The sequence below is a fragment of the Vicugna pacos genome, chromosome 25 (genome assembly GCF_048564905.1).
Source record: "Vicugna pacos chromosome 25, VicPac4, whole genome shotgun sequence".
Taxonomy (NCBI): domain Eukaryota; kingdom Metazoa; phylum Chordata; class Mammalia; order Artiodactyla; family Camelidae; genus Vicugna; species Vicugna pacos.
In genome coordinates, this window is record NC_133011.1 from 2,582,476 (window position 1) to 2,597,368 (window position 14,893).

The 14,893-nt window shown below is 35.5% G+C and overlaps 1 protein-coding gene across 1 annotated transcript in view; it reads right to left on the reverse strand.

Annotated features, from left to right (window-relative positions):
• PIP4P2 (phosphatidylinositol-4,5-bisphosphate 4-phosphatase 2) overlaps positions 1 to 14,893 on the reverse strand; it is a 52,056-nt gene that overhangs the window by 11,802 nt on the left and 25,361 nt on the right. Inside the window, exons 2-5 of the mRNA XM_006209698.3 lie at positions 12,905 to 13,053; positions 11,958 to 12,064; positions 10,764 to 10,887; positions 1,940 to 1,992 (exon numbers count right to left, since the gene is read on the reverse strand). Of these exons, the coding sequence (XP_006209760.1) occupies positions 1,940 to 1,992; positions 10,764 to 10,887; positions 11,958 to 12,064; positions 12,905 to 13,053 (433 nt within the window). The remainder of the gene's footprint in view (positions 1 to 1,939; positions 1,993 to 10,763; positions 10,888 to 11,957; positions 12,065 to 12,904; positions 13,054 to 14,893) is intronic.

The window sequence follows — 14,893 nt, forward strand, 5'->3', positions numbered from 1 at the left end:
TGCCATTGTTCTAAAATGATTAGCCAAGCAAATCACTTGAGCAAAATCCTTATCCTTTCTAACAGTTCCTTGTTTGTAAAATGAGGATAATGATCCCTGCTGTCTGTGACTGTCGTAAAGACTACAGCTAATATACACGTGTACACAACGCAATGATCACTGTGCTCAGCACAGTCTGCTAACAACCAGTCCCTGTTTTTCTACTTTCTATAAGATTTTTAAAATCCAGCTTAATATTCTTGGTTAAGATATATTCGATTTTCTTCATTTTTGGGAAAATACAGATAACCTACAGAAATATGGATTATTCACATACATATTCACTCACATGTGTTCGGGATGTCCCTCAAGTACACATTTTTCTGTGCACTTATTTGGGACTATTCACTTTGCTTCACCATGTACAGACTTCTGGATTCAACTAAGTTAAGCATTCAGATGATTAATCTCACAAATCAATAAAAATGAAGTATCTGTTGCTTTAAAGCTAGAAATGTGCTGTGAAGAAGTTATTCTCACAGGATTATTGTTAGCCAGCATTAAATCTAACACAGATAAATTGAGATATTTTGTTACATATACTCTGCTTCTCAGGCACTTTTTAATTCTTTTCTCCTATAAGCCCTTCTTAGGATTATTTTACTCTCAAAATAGACACAGTATTTATATTAGCCTAAGGATCACAAAGATTCAACTATGAGCTCGTATGTTTGATTTTAAATACTAAATTACCACAACATTCCAGTTTAATTTCCTTTGCTTAATTTCCTCGCATGGAAGAGGGAAACAGCAACTTTTGAATGACATTTTTATTATCAAAATAGATGCTGTGCAGAAAAGAGTTAATACAGCCCGCCTAAGACTGCTATCCTTAGAGAAGCTGGCTTGTAAGGCTGGCCCTTGGCTGACATCTGGGAACTTAGACTTCAAAAAAGTTCCCCACTCTTCCCTTACTGATAAGCCTTGTTGTGCCTAAGCTGTTTGTGCAAACAATAGGGGTCATGCTGAACACCTGCTTTCCTTCTGGGAGTATGGAATTTTGGTACGTGGTATGCAGTAGGTGCCTATATGACCAGCTCGAATTAAACCTGGGACACTGAGTCTCTAATGAGCTTCTCCAGTCAAAAACATTTCACATGTGTTGTAACAATTCAGTGCTGGAGGCATTAAGTCCTGTAGGACTTCACTCTTGGAAGCTTACTCCTGGTTTCCTCCAGATTTTACCCCACGTGCCTTTTTCTTTTGCTGAGTTTGTTTTCCACACTTTCACCATAAAGCTGTGAGTACGACTGTATACTAATTCCTATTAGTTCCCCCAGAAAGTCAAGAAATCTTGGAGTGACTTGGGGACTCCCAACACAGATGGCATAAAATGTCTTTAATCAAAATGTTCTCTATTTGCCCATTTCTATATTGTCTTTTGTTATTTTCCTTAGGTATACCCATTCAGGAATATGGAGAAACTGACTGAATAGTTAAGGGAGATAAATAATTATTAAAAACTTTGCCATCATATAATAATCTTATTAGGCAGGGGATGACAAAAGTTAACAACTACCTAATTATAAACCCCCTAAATGTGGTTTTCTCCTAGATTACAGCCCATTTAAAAAATACAAATTTTAGATTATTTGTAATAGATTATAACCTCTTAGAACATTTGAAAATCCTCTTAGGTTACTGATAATCTTAGTAATTTCACTTTCTTAGAAATTGATTTCCCTTCAGAGAACAGATAAACCCAATCATTTTGATTTCAAAATGTAATATATTAATCAACTTAAAGATGTCTATTTTTTAGTCTTGAAAAGCATAAATATATTAACCATGTATTCATCTTAGAGTATGTTGTAAAATAAAAATATACTTAAGTGAAAATTCTGAACTCTAAATTGTTCTCAAGTACTTCCCACTAGTATTTCCAATAAAGGGAACTTACATTTTTTTGCAGTGTGGGCATTTTGCCAGAGTGTTGAACCTCAGTTCCATCCACTGTAAAATAAATAAGAAGAGATTGAAAAGAAAAACAACTGAAAACTATCCAATCTGATAAGATGTTTCTTTTAGGTCAAATGTCCTCAGAGATCACAGCAGAGGCCATCAACCTTTTCAGGGTTATATGAGCTTTTCCCCTCCAACACATCTCCCCCTCCCTTAAAATAAAGGTTGGGATTCTCCTCTGAAACAGTTCCCATGATTTTCCCAAGGTTCTGATGCAATCTAGGTTTGCTTTGCAATGAAACTGAATGTAATGCCGTAATTGGGGTCACTGCTTTTAGCTTTATGTCTCAGTTCACTGCCAGGGAATAAAAACATATTTCATGTACCTTCAAAGTTGTTTTTCCTTTAAATATTGATGAATAGTCTTTTAAATGCACGAATATTTAGACTCATTACTAAAATGCAACTATTCTATGTATGTGGAAAATGCACAAAATAAATAAGCTAAACAAATCATATACAGGTAGAGCTAATGTCAGGAAACTGCTTTCTGCTCATTAATTGCTTACTCTTTGTAACAAACACACTCTTTTATGGACAACTTTCTTCCCTGTAATATAGGTAACAGAATGGGCTACCTTCCTCACAGTATTGTCATTCAGATTACTGGTAGTAGGTTAATGTTTTGGAAAGGATGTGCAATGTAAATTTAAAGTAAATCTTTAACCCCCAAAATTTTCAAAATGCCTTTCTCACCTTCCATCGTTTGCTTTTCTATATATATTCTCATAAAATATATATATCCTTTGTAGAATTCCTTTAAGTACATTAGCAATTTTATCATCAAAACAACTTTTCCTTCATTAAAATTAATCTTTGCTTAGGATTCCAGACCATTCATTTTTATCCGGAACCCTCAAATTCTAGGTAGAGTAGGGCTTTACTAAGTTATGCATATTGAAATGTTCCCACACAATAGGAGATAACTTTCAGAAAGTATCTGATGCATGACTTTTTTTCCTTTTCAATTTTCTAATGATTAGCTGTAAAAAAAGAATAAATCAATCTGGTTTTGCTTGGATTTCTCTCCATTTTTACTTCAAACCTCCAGAAACTTAGTTAACCTTGAAATAATCTCTCTCAATCACAGTAGGAATACAGAGTCCCAAGATAAATAGGCTAGAAATGGAACTTTACATGAATATTCACTGTTTTCTTCTCAGAATGCCGAGCGAATGCCGAGCCATGGCTACATTTTTTTCAAGCAGTGCTAAATCTGTCTTTCCTTACTTATTTTGTAACAAGTTAATTTATTTCAAAACTTATACTTAATAGCAAAACTTCTAAAATTAATGTACTAAACAGATTTACACAGATTTCTACAGAAATTGGTATAGAACATTAAGAAGTGAAGACTACAGTAGAAATCTTATTAAGTACTTTTTTATGTTTTTGTAATTAGTTTTAATTAGTTGTGGAACTTGTAATATCATTTCAAATTAAAGTTTTTCATTGCTAGAAGTGGCTGAGGAAGCAACTGTAAAACCCTTAAACAAAGAGTAACCAAGCCTGAAGGCCAATGCACTGGCCTAGGAATGCTAGAATTTTAGGTGACCAAGCTAAGGGAGGTTGTTTAGTCCAAATTTAGCACAGATTATGCATGATAAATTCAATTATTACTGACAAGCACCTAAGATTTTATTGTATAATCAGTAGGTTATACAGCCAGCAACCTAACAAATCTGGTTCTGTTGTTTACAAGTACTCATTTAAATGCTGCAAACTAAGAATAGAAAAGCATTTATTATTAGGAATAATTCTGTCATCATCCATTTGAATGAAATGCAAATACCTGTGCTTTTGAAAGAAGTTGACTTTCAACTGTTCTCTTATCTAAAATGCAGCTTCTACATTCATAAAAGTTTACCACCAACTCTTCAAGTGTCAATAGAAAAAAATCTAATTCTTCCTGTTTTGCAATTGAGTAAATTTGATATGTAACGTTGTGCAAATTTAAGGTGTACAGTCTACTACTTTGATACACTTATGTATCGTAACATGGTTGCTATTATATTGATATTTATCACATTATATAATTATAGTACAATATTATCTATATGCATTATACTGTACATTAGATCTCTGAGGCTTATTTACTACTTCTTAGCAGTCTGCACCCTTAAACACTATCAGTCTTATCCTACTCTCCCCCCAATCCCTGGTAACCACTACTTCACTCTCTGTTTTTAATAAGTTTGAGTTTTTAAAAAAGTCTAGATATAAGGAGTATCATACAGTCCTCATCTTTCTCTGTCTGTCAGACATCTCACTTAACAAAATGTGCTCAAGGTCCATCTGTATTGTCACAAATGGCAGGATATCTTCCTTTCTCATGGCTGAATAATATTCCATTGTATATATGTACCACATCTTTTTAATCCATTCATCCATTGTGGATGAATTTGCACTGTTCCATATTTTGACTATTGTGAGTAATTATCTATTTTCTATCAGAAAGATTAATAGCAACTTCTCTAAAACCCAATCATTTTTAGTAGACGTCTTCCAATATTTGGCTCTTTCTAACCATTTTAGTTTCTCAAAAGTATATTTTTAAATCAATCTTAGAAGGCACATAAGAAAGTTACACTGCTAAAACCTAGTCATTTGATAGTACCCTGCTGGATTTTATTTTTTAATGGGTACAGTAGGCAACTGGTGTCATCAATACTCTGAAGTATGTTCAAGTTAAAACTACGGTCACTCTCTGCTATAGCATCAACCCAGAGGACCCTGGGAACAAGTGAAGCAAATCTGAACCTGTCTGAAGGTACTACACTGGCCCACTTCAGGGCAAAGTTTCAATCATCCTCTATAATTCAGGCACATATTGTAGGTTGTGTTAGAGTTTACTGGAAAATGCCAACTCCATAACCAAGTATTACTTGACAAAGCACGTGGACTTGCTTTCCATTAACGACAGAGAATGCCTGCCCGGCATAGATGCAATAGTAAGCTCTCTGCTGTTTAGTTGTCTTAAGAAACTTCTTTACTTTTTAATGGAGGACTAGCTTGTATCACCTTTAATCTTCCGGGAAATTATTTTTTAAACAATGTCCCTCAAAACACTGGTCTAGCTAGGCCATTACCTTAAAATTGTTTGGAGATTCTAAAATGTTTGCACAAACCAGATAAAACGCCCTCTTGGATTCTAACAATGATACATGCTCAAAGTGCTGAGGAATACACCTGTAGAAACATTCTGTTGAATTTTCTTTCCTCCTGGAAATTCTCAAGTATCCTGGAACTCTTTATTCACATAACACTTATTACCACCCTATAAAATGAGTGTTCTAATGAATACACTTTGGAAAACACAGATTTAGCTTTTCTAAACATTATCCTTGGTTTCAGTCAGGCCTGAAACGAATAGTATGAACAGCATAAATTCATAGTAGATTTAATTTTAGCATTATGACAGTGATATTATATTATGTTACTATAAATGACAGATATGGCTGAGGACGCAGTCCATTATACTGTTCTTTTATCTTAATCCATAGGAATAATTCTCTCTTGGGTCTCAGCATTTTAGTAAAAGCTCCGACATGAACTTTTAAGGAAACATCATGAATATCTTGTAATAAGTTGTTTTCCTCTTTTCATTGACCACAGAAGGCTCACAGCTAGAATTCAGTCAAATTTAACTTCACAGGTTTAAATATTATGCGTACATATATTCTTCTGCATGGCTTCATCATATTTCTACTTTATTTTTCATTCTCCCTGATTTTTTCATATTTTATTTTCAATGCTATTGGACTTGCTTTTGGGTCTTGTAAGCCAAGGCTGAAACACATAGGGAGTAAGTAAATGAATTATCCTATTAGTGAAAAGCTTGAAGGGCAAAGAATACTACAAAGGATGTAAGATTATTTGGATCAGAATAATAATAAGGATAAAGTGAAGTCCTCAAGTCAGAATTGAGACTTTTCAGGTCTGTTTATTTTTCATAATACTCAGCATGTCTCATTAATCTGAAACTCTCAAAGGTGATAGCCTCCACTTTAGTACTGTGCTCTCCTAATTACCAAAAACTTTGTTTTCTGGGAATTTTGAAGTTATCTTTAAATACTATATATTAATCCCAAAGACCCTTTCCTCCTAAAGACTGAAAGGTTTTAAATCATAATTATATGCTAATATGATTTACTTGCCTGCACTGCATATTAACTAAGAAGGAGCTCCTTTCATAAGCTCATCTCTGGCTTGCATTTTACTTCAGTAATTTTCTTCTACAAAGAAAATATTTAAATGCATAAATTATTAAAAAAAAAATAAAAGCCATGTCACATACACATCAATCTAATCTCTCAGCTTAGATTCTTCTCTAGAATTCACTTCCAGAAGATTTCAAAACCTTAAACATAAACCTTTGTAACAGTCGTCTTTAATTTTACTTTTCTCCTCATTCCCTTATCTACCCTGTTATCACTAGAGTCATTTCTCTCTCAAATAGTTTATGCTATTTATGACCATCGTCATCACTTTTGTGAATAAGAAAAGCTAAGTAACTAGTCTTCGGGCTTGCCCGTGCACAATCTGTTACACACACAGCATCCATGTATGGGTGAATTAGTCATAAAGCTCTGCTGTAGCTTTCCATTGCCCTTAGGATAACGTCGCCTCCTCTAGGCGAGGTGCCTTCGTATGCACACTAAGAACACTGCGTTTCCCGGCTGCAACCTAAATATATTCCACATAATTCCTGCTTTAATTGTCTCTCTCCTCCTATGAGATTAGAAAATCTCATGAGGGCGGGGACTGCACCTTCCTGTTTCCCCAGTGCATAGACCAGTATCTGGTACACACTCTCTATGTATTTTTGAACAAATGAAATCAGCTCACTTAAAATGCGGCTGCAAGGATTACCCATGACGAGGATTTAGAATATAAAACATAACGGGGCAGAATGCAAAAGCAAACTAATTATAGAAGGGAGTTCACTGAAGTAAGTTGAAAAAAATCTATTCTGAAGACTTTAAAATGGTAATTCAAAATATAATTTCTTTGCATACAAGAAAGAAAAGGATAGTAAATATATATTTAATTTAGTCATTTCACTTGATATGTGCCAATACCTACAAAGGGAGTCATCTTATAGTAAATCAATAGTGATTAAAAAAAATTTTTCACTATCCCCAATAAATATGTCACCTAATTTATGTACTTGGTCACTGATTTAATCAATAAAATGTAAGTGCAAAGATTTATCTTGTCCTACTAGATAAAAAAAAAATCCTAGAAATTCTGGTTAAATGTAATAAATTGGAAAATGCATGCATTTCCATTTCCTTTCCCAAAGCTGACTAAAATGATAGTAAGCTGGATTTACAAATGTATAATACCTTAAGGACAAAGGGAATCCAAGGAGAAACGCCCTTGAATTTTTGGGCGATGGAAAGCTGATGAAGACTTGGTAACTAACTTAAGAAAAGGGTTAAGCTGCCTGGCTACAGAGCGATAGCCAATGAAAAGCAGGCTGATTCAACTGCATGGCCACAATAGTTCAGACATTGGGGCTACAAGGTGCTTTCAAAGGTGGGAGTTCGGGGTAGTGATGAAAACAGTAGCATCAGTTCTAAACTCCTCCCGTCATCCCATAAAACCCAAAACCCCTCTCTCCCATTGGGAGGGAAGAGTGATGCAAGCGAAGAGCGATTTATTGTCTCAAAGAACTTGAACTAGAGAGCCCGTGAACTTAGGAACACCAGGCCCAGCAGAAGGCAAGAATAAAGCACCATTCTAAAAACAAAGGAGTTAGGTCAAAGTCTACGGTCTGAACAGTAGATGAGAACTTCATCCCTGTTCTTCTTTCTTAGCTCCCGTAAGTGTCTCTCAGGTATACCTCTTCTAAGAGATCAGAGGGTTACTCCCCAGAGACACTTGCCTTTAAAAAAAAAAAGACATTAATACTAATAGTTGGCAGCTCTTGAAGAAGAGAAAAAGAAGAAGACAAATAGGAAGAAGAAAGGTAAGGAGGAGGAGGTGGACAGAGAAGAAGGAATGAAAAAGAGGGAGGGAGAGAGGGAGGGAAGGAAGGAAGGAGGAACGTTTAGCACCTGCTGCATACTTAGAGATTCCAACTAGTAACTTACTCTCAAATATGAATGAGTTTTTCAGTAAAACTTCTATCAGAAAAGAAAAACAAACAGAAAAAAATAGAAAACAGGAAAAAAAAAAAACTAACAGAAACAGACTCACAGAGAGAATACAAACTTGTGGTTGCCAGGGGAGAGGGGGTGGGAAGGGACAGACTGGGAGTTCAAGATTTGTAGATACTGACAGATATATATAGAATAGATAAACAAGTTTATACTATAAAGCACGGGGAAATATATTTAAGATCTTGTAGTAGCTCATGTTGAAAAAGAACATGAAAATGAATATATGTATATTCATGTATGACTGAAGCATTGTGCTGTACACCAGAAATTGACACAACATTGTAAACTGACTACTACTCAATAAAAAAAAATGAGAAAAAAAAGAAAACAGAGACAAGGCATAAGAAAAACAAAACCTCAGAAAAAATGTAATTAATAGCTTCAGAAAGATGCCATAAAGAAGATAATGCTATTTAGGAAAATTAATCAGATAACATAAAGAACTCTTAGAAATTAAAAATTAATTTAGATAATCTGAACTTTAAAATTTAAGTTTAGAAGATATAGTTGAGGAATTTTCCAAGTAATAAAAGAAAAAGCCAAATCTGAAAAAAAAAGTTTTTAAAAAAATGAGAAAGAAAGAGTCGGGGTAGTGATGAAAACAGTAGCATCAGTTCTAACCTCTTCAACACCTGTCAATTCAGGTGATATAATCTCAGGAGTTACAGGAAGATGGAACAAAGGAAATGGAGTGGGCTGCAAAAGGGTCTACTGAGCATCCAGATGATGAGCTCAAAAAGATCCTCCCTAAGGCACATTCTAATATAACATCAGAACCTAGGAGAAATGAAAGATGAAGTAGAAAATGAGAGAAAATAAAGAGGGAAAAATAGGTCACATGGGAAGGATCAGGAGTCAGAACAGCAGTTGATCTCATCAATAGTGGAGCAAAGCCCTCAGATTTCCGAGGAAACAACTGGCAACCAGTAATTCTACATTTGGACAAATTATAAAGTGAATACAAGATTATATTAAAAATCTTTTAAGAAGTAAAAAGACTCAAATTTATTTCCGTGCATTTTTTCTCAGAAAGCTAAGACAGGATATGCTCCAACAAAATTAAGGACTAAACTAAGAACTGTAAGGACGGCGCAGGATCCAACACAGAAAATAGGTAACAGGAATTCCTAGAATAAGGTGAAGGAAAGTCACAGCCTAACAGCTGTGCAGCAGGAAGCCTAAACAGATTTCCTGACGTGTCTGACTATATTGAGAGGAGTTTTATAGTTCTACAGAAGAATATGGGAAGAACTAATGATTTATAAATAAAAAATTAAACAAATCCAAAAGAGGGAAGGGTGATCATGGACAAATCCAAGAAAACTTTAAAAGCCATACAGGAGAGAAATGTAATATAGTACTTGGCTCAGCTGCGAACACAATTTACCTAATTATAAAAATGTAAACACTAAGTATTAATCGAATAAAATATTAAAACTCTTACTACAAGTACGAAAGCAGAGAAAGGACTATGAGCGTAGGCAGGGGTGGTAAGAATGCTAAATCATCAGCTTTCATTTTGTAAAGTAATAGGTAATATCTAAAACTGCTTAATCAGAAAGAAAAAAGATAAGCAAACAATTTAAACACATGGAAGTACGTACCAGAAGAGCAGCTGAAAGAGCTGAAGGTATTTGGGGGATGGTAACAGGGGGTGAGTTAGATAAAGAGATGACCACCTTTTCCCCTATAAGCTTTACAGTCCTCCTTGACATTTGAAGTTATTATACATGAATTCCTTTATCACAATAAAAATTAAAAGGAAAAAAGAGCAAATAATCTACACTTTCTCAAGCTGCTTCTTCCCTTAATGACAACAGGTCTTGTTTATAAACCACTGCAACCTCAGCTCTCCCCACGTCTACCCTCTGGAAGGTTCCTTTAGCAGTTAGCTACTAAGGAAAATCTTTTGTCTCCTTTGGAGGCTGAATAACAAAAGAAAACCTGTTCTTAGTCTTCCTGATGGGGTAAGTCATTATGAAATTAACCTTTTAAGATCAAGCTTAGAGTTAACGTTAAAAGTAAAACAAGAACTCCTATAATTTTTGCTCTACATTTGAACAAATTATAAAGTCAACCTACTTTATGTTCTGATTTTTTATCCAAAGGTTTATCTAATTAAGGATACCAGAGTTAGTTCCCTTTACTCCAAGTTTCATATTTAAAACTCAGAAAAACTTTGATCAATTAGAATGAGAATATTTCTTGAACCTAGAACCATGCAGCAAGGCCTCTGCGTGAAACTGTGCACGTTGTGCTCTGCTGAGGAAGTGAGGGTGGGCGGTAGACTCAGCAAACCAAGACGCCCAAGCTGCTCTGCCTGGAGAGAGAACGCTACTTCTCATCAGCCCACCCAGAGAAGCCTTTCTTCGCAAATGAATCCATCAGAGTATGCACCTTATATGTGACTCACAAAAGATACAGTGCATCCTAGCTGCAGCTCTGATTAACTGTCTTTCTGAAAAAGGCTCAATTTCAAACTTTTGATCAATTTGTACTTGGACAAAACTATAAGACTATGAGTAGATCAAATCTATGTAATCATGACGTATATTTACAGAGTGATGTCCCTAGGACAAATGTCTTGTCACGTACCAAGAACGTGTTTCCACAGTGCCCACACACGACCCTTGTACCTTCTGGCTGGACTGGCAATGCAGGTTGAGCTGGTTGTTCTTCAGAAATAAGCATTACTGGGCCAAGGTTAATTATGCGTCTACTGTGGAAAGAGAAAGGAAAGAACTTCACTATCCCACAAATGGATGGAGGGCAAAACTTGTAATACAGGCCCAAAGACGTGGAATATAGCGCTGAAAACGGGTTATACCTGGTTTATAAACTAAGTGAATTAAATGTCTAGCTTTAGGGCCAAAATCATAGAAAATAGCAATAGCCAGTATTTCAAAAGCAAAAAAATGAGATGGAATGGGATTGAAAACATACATTATGGTGTTGGTCCTAATCAGATGATCTTGGGAACCATTTAACTGCTGTTTCCAGCTTCTTATAAGTTCGAATCAGAAAACTGTTCTCACCATTCCCTATCTAGGAAGACAACTTGAGTTTGAGAGAAGACTAAGTAAGTTAAAATATCGTGCGTTAACAAATACGTGTGCCACGAAGGGACCAGAGTGCTCAGTCACAGTCAAATGTCTCTGAGTAGGCTGGTATTCCTTGATGTCTACTTAATCAGAGTTGGACAGAAAGCAAAGTAGGATGCCCTGTCCTTTCAGTTTCCCAGTCTACCATCAGATGGGGTAGAAAGTGATTCACATAATGGTCAAACAGACAGAAATCACAGGAAAAAACCAGTTAAGGTTTTGATGGACTCCTATCCCGCATGGCATTTGGCATGGGCAAGTGGCTGGCACTTGTTATGTAGATTATACTCAGCAAAGACTAGTGCAAAGTGCTGAGATGTGGTAAAGCGCACACTGACTATTAAAACGCTTCCAGGTTAAGATGAACTATGTCAAAGGTGAACTAATTGGTTATTTTTAGTTAAATTTAATGAGTTGCTGATTTATTACAGAGAATTAAGTACTTACATAACATCAAGAAAACTTTCATTGCTCATTCAAGAATATTACCTTACAAATACCCGTGAGCATTAATTTCAAACTAAGCAATAGCACTTCTTTAATAAACAAAAAAAATATTGTAGGGCCTATAATTTCTTTGAGGACAAAAACTTGGTTTAGAACAAAATGTGGCACGTAATGAACTTTTAATAAGAACTTGTTGGACTGAACAAATGAATGAATGAGGGAATGAATCTCTGTGTCTTACCAGTTGGGTCTTGGACATCCTATTCGCCGAGATGTGTCCTTACAAATGAGGAGACAATTACAAGGGCATCTAACATACTTCTTCCCTGCTGGGGGGTTTTTAATTGGCTGATAAGGGCAGAAAATACAAAAACAGAAGATTAACCAAAGTACACATGGCCAAAGCTTGTCTGTGTAGAGAAGAAAACGATTCCTAAATACTAGGCTCCCCATAGTGCAGTGTACATGTAACAGCAAATTCTGAGACAGATTGAAATTTTAAAAATAAACCCTAACCATGAAAGTAGAAATATATTTAATTTAACCAGTATACACTTGTATACACTTCACCAGTTCCTTACTTAAAACTATAAAAATCTTACTTAAAATTTAGGTGCTCTTCCCAAAGTTCAGTTAAAAAATGTGCTCTTCAGATTTTTTGAATATTTCACTTAATTAGTATCAAATAAATGGAATATACCAAGCTGTTTGTAAATGCTTTGACACAGATGTCAATAATAAATGCATAATCACAAAAGCCTAGAAAAACCATACTGACATCTTAGAGATATAAAACACTTTCAAATAATTTTCCACGTAGTAAGTACATAGTCCACGTTTGTAGTGAACTTTAATATATTTCATTTTAGTGAAAATCAGAATGGATTTGGTTGTGATGTGGATAGACAATGAAGATAACTATAAGTAACTGTCTACGGTTGGTCTCTTTTTAGAAATAAAGAGCCAAATGGCATTAGATTTAAGTTCATAATGAAATTTTTGTAATGGCTTTAGCTTTAAACACCTGGAGGCATCCTTGTATGACAAAAGAAAAACAGACAGCCAGAGAGAAGCAAGGATAAAAACAATACGGCCACGTCTATATCCAGCCCACATCTACTTTTAAGTAACATTGCTGGAGCACTTCAGGGAGACTATGTGCTTTTATTAATGGAAATCTTCACTTACTGTAGCTTCATTGCAAACCGTGCACTTAACCACGTGCTGGTGAAGCTTGCCATCCAAATTGATGAGAGACTGGCACACGCGGCAGTTTATGACCGGAATACCACTGGCGTCTGGGCTGGCAATGGCGGTATACGGCGGCGGGAGCTCCGCTGAAAAGAGATTAGCCGCCGAATCAGTCTCGGAGATACTGCAGCTGGTTTGAGCATATGAGCAATAGAAGCAATGTAGGGAACTATCACAAATTTCTCCTGTTCATTTATTTATGCTTTTCAAGTTGGCCAACATAGCATAGTTTCAGAGCAAAAACACACATGGGATTATCTTGTGAAGTAGAGTAATTCTTAAGTCCTAAAATCCAAATCACGTTTGCCTAGGTTTACACCAACGACCCAGTTTCCTTTTACTAACCTATACTCAAAACATCCACTGCATTCCTACGTGCCAACTCACAGTTTGTAATCACTTTCTAGTGATGATTTATGCCCAAAATGAAAGTCTTTCCTAATGATCTGACTCCCAAGAAACAGAAATAGTCAATAAAAACAGAGTTTTAAAATCACCTATATGTTCGCATAAATTGTATGCTTTTCGTGCTCTGTTTAATACTAGAACAGAATATGAGCTGCTGGCTACGACAAGAACAAAATAGGGTTTGGGTGGCAATCAAGGAAAGACAAAAATGAACCTAGGAAAACTAAACTCATCAACATGGAACATGTTCTAATTAGAATCAACCATGTTCATTTCAGACAAAAAAACAAGAATAAAGTAAATATAACAATTTTAGTCTCAAACTTTTACCTAACATTAAAAATCTAGGAAATGTATCAAAGTATTTATGGGCAAATAATACAATGTCTGGGGTTTAGTTTAAATTCTCCAAGAAGAAACTGGGTTAACAGATGAAACGACAGTAGCAAAATGTCGACACTAAAGAATATGATGACATAGGAGGTCACTCTGTTCTTACTACTATTGTGTGTATTTGAAAATTCCCAGAATACAGAGATACACACACACACGTGCACACACACACATGCACACACTGTTTTTTTGAAAATCCTAAAGTTGACTAATTGGGTAACTGAATAAAGGGTAGAAGCCCACTTTCAGAATTGTGTCCAACTACCGGAAGTATGTATTTGTTACAGAAGTCAGAGAAAAGGAATCTAAACATAGTACTCTGGGCTGGGATTTCTAAAGCGGACTGCCTATCCTCAAATTTTGTAGCTATGTTAATTACAAGTATAGGAAGGCATTTCAAGGGAGGGTATTGTCACAGGACATTTAGAAAACGCTACCCCTCAACACGTGATTGAATCCCATCTACAGAACACCGATATTCAAAGGGCTTCTGTGACACTATAAAATGCAGTTGCAACAGCTAATCATGAAAAGAGAAAACCTCCATTTTGAAACAGATTTTTCTATCACTGGATTAGATTCTGAACTCTGTGATGGTTTACAATGAGTTAGAGGACAGCACGTAATGATAGATTTAAAATCCCTCGTATTACCGCTTCACATCCTTGGGGCGTATCATGCAGATTTTTTTAGACTTGCAGAGGACTAGCAACAAGTCTTATTCATTCAAATGATTCATATTAAGCCAAATTTCTGCAGCAGAAAAGGCCACACTGAAATAACAACAGGAACACATTTCTGAGAGGCTTATACCAGAACACTGCCAGACACAGAACTTGAAAAGAAAGTATAGATGTCTTAAATTATAAAGAGTTTTAAATCCTTGATAGAATTTGAGGTTGATGTAGAGTGATGTGTAATGTATTAACAAAGAAGAAAAAAAAGGTTAAAAGATCAGTGAGTGAGCAATACATTTGAGCCCTTGCAATCTGCAGATTACTTTATCCGATCTCAATAAAGAAGATACTGCTGTGGGAAAAAGAATACATACCTCATTAGAAAGTCAAGACACACTGCCTGGTGTGTATTACTAAATATTATTTTTAATAATTATTAGCAATAGAA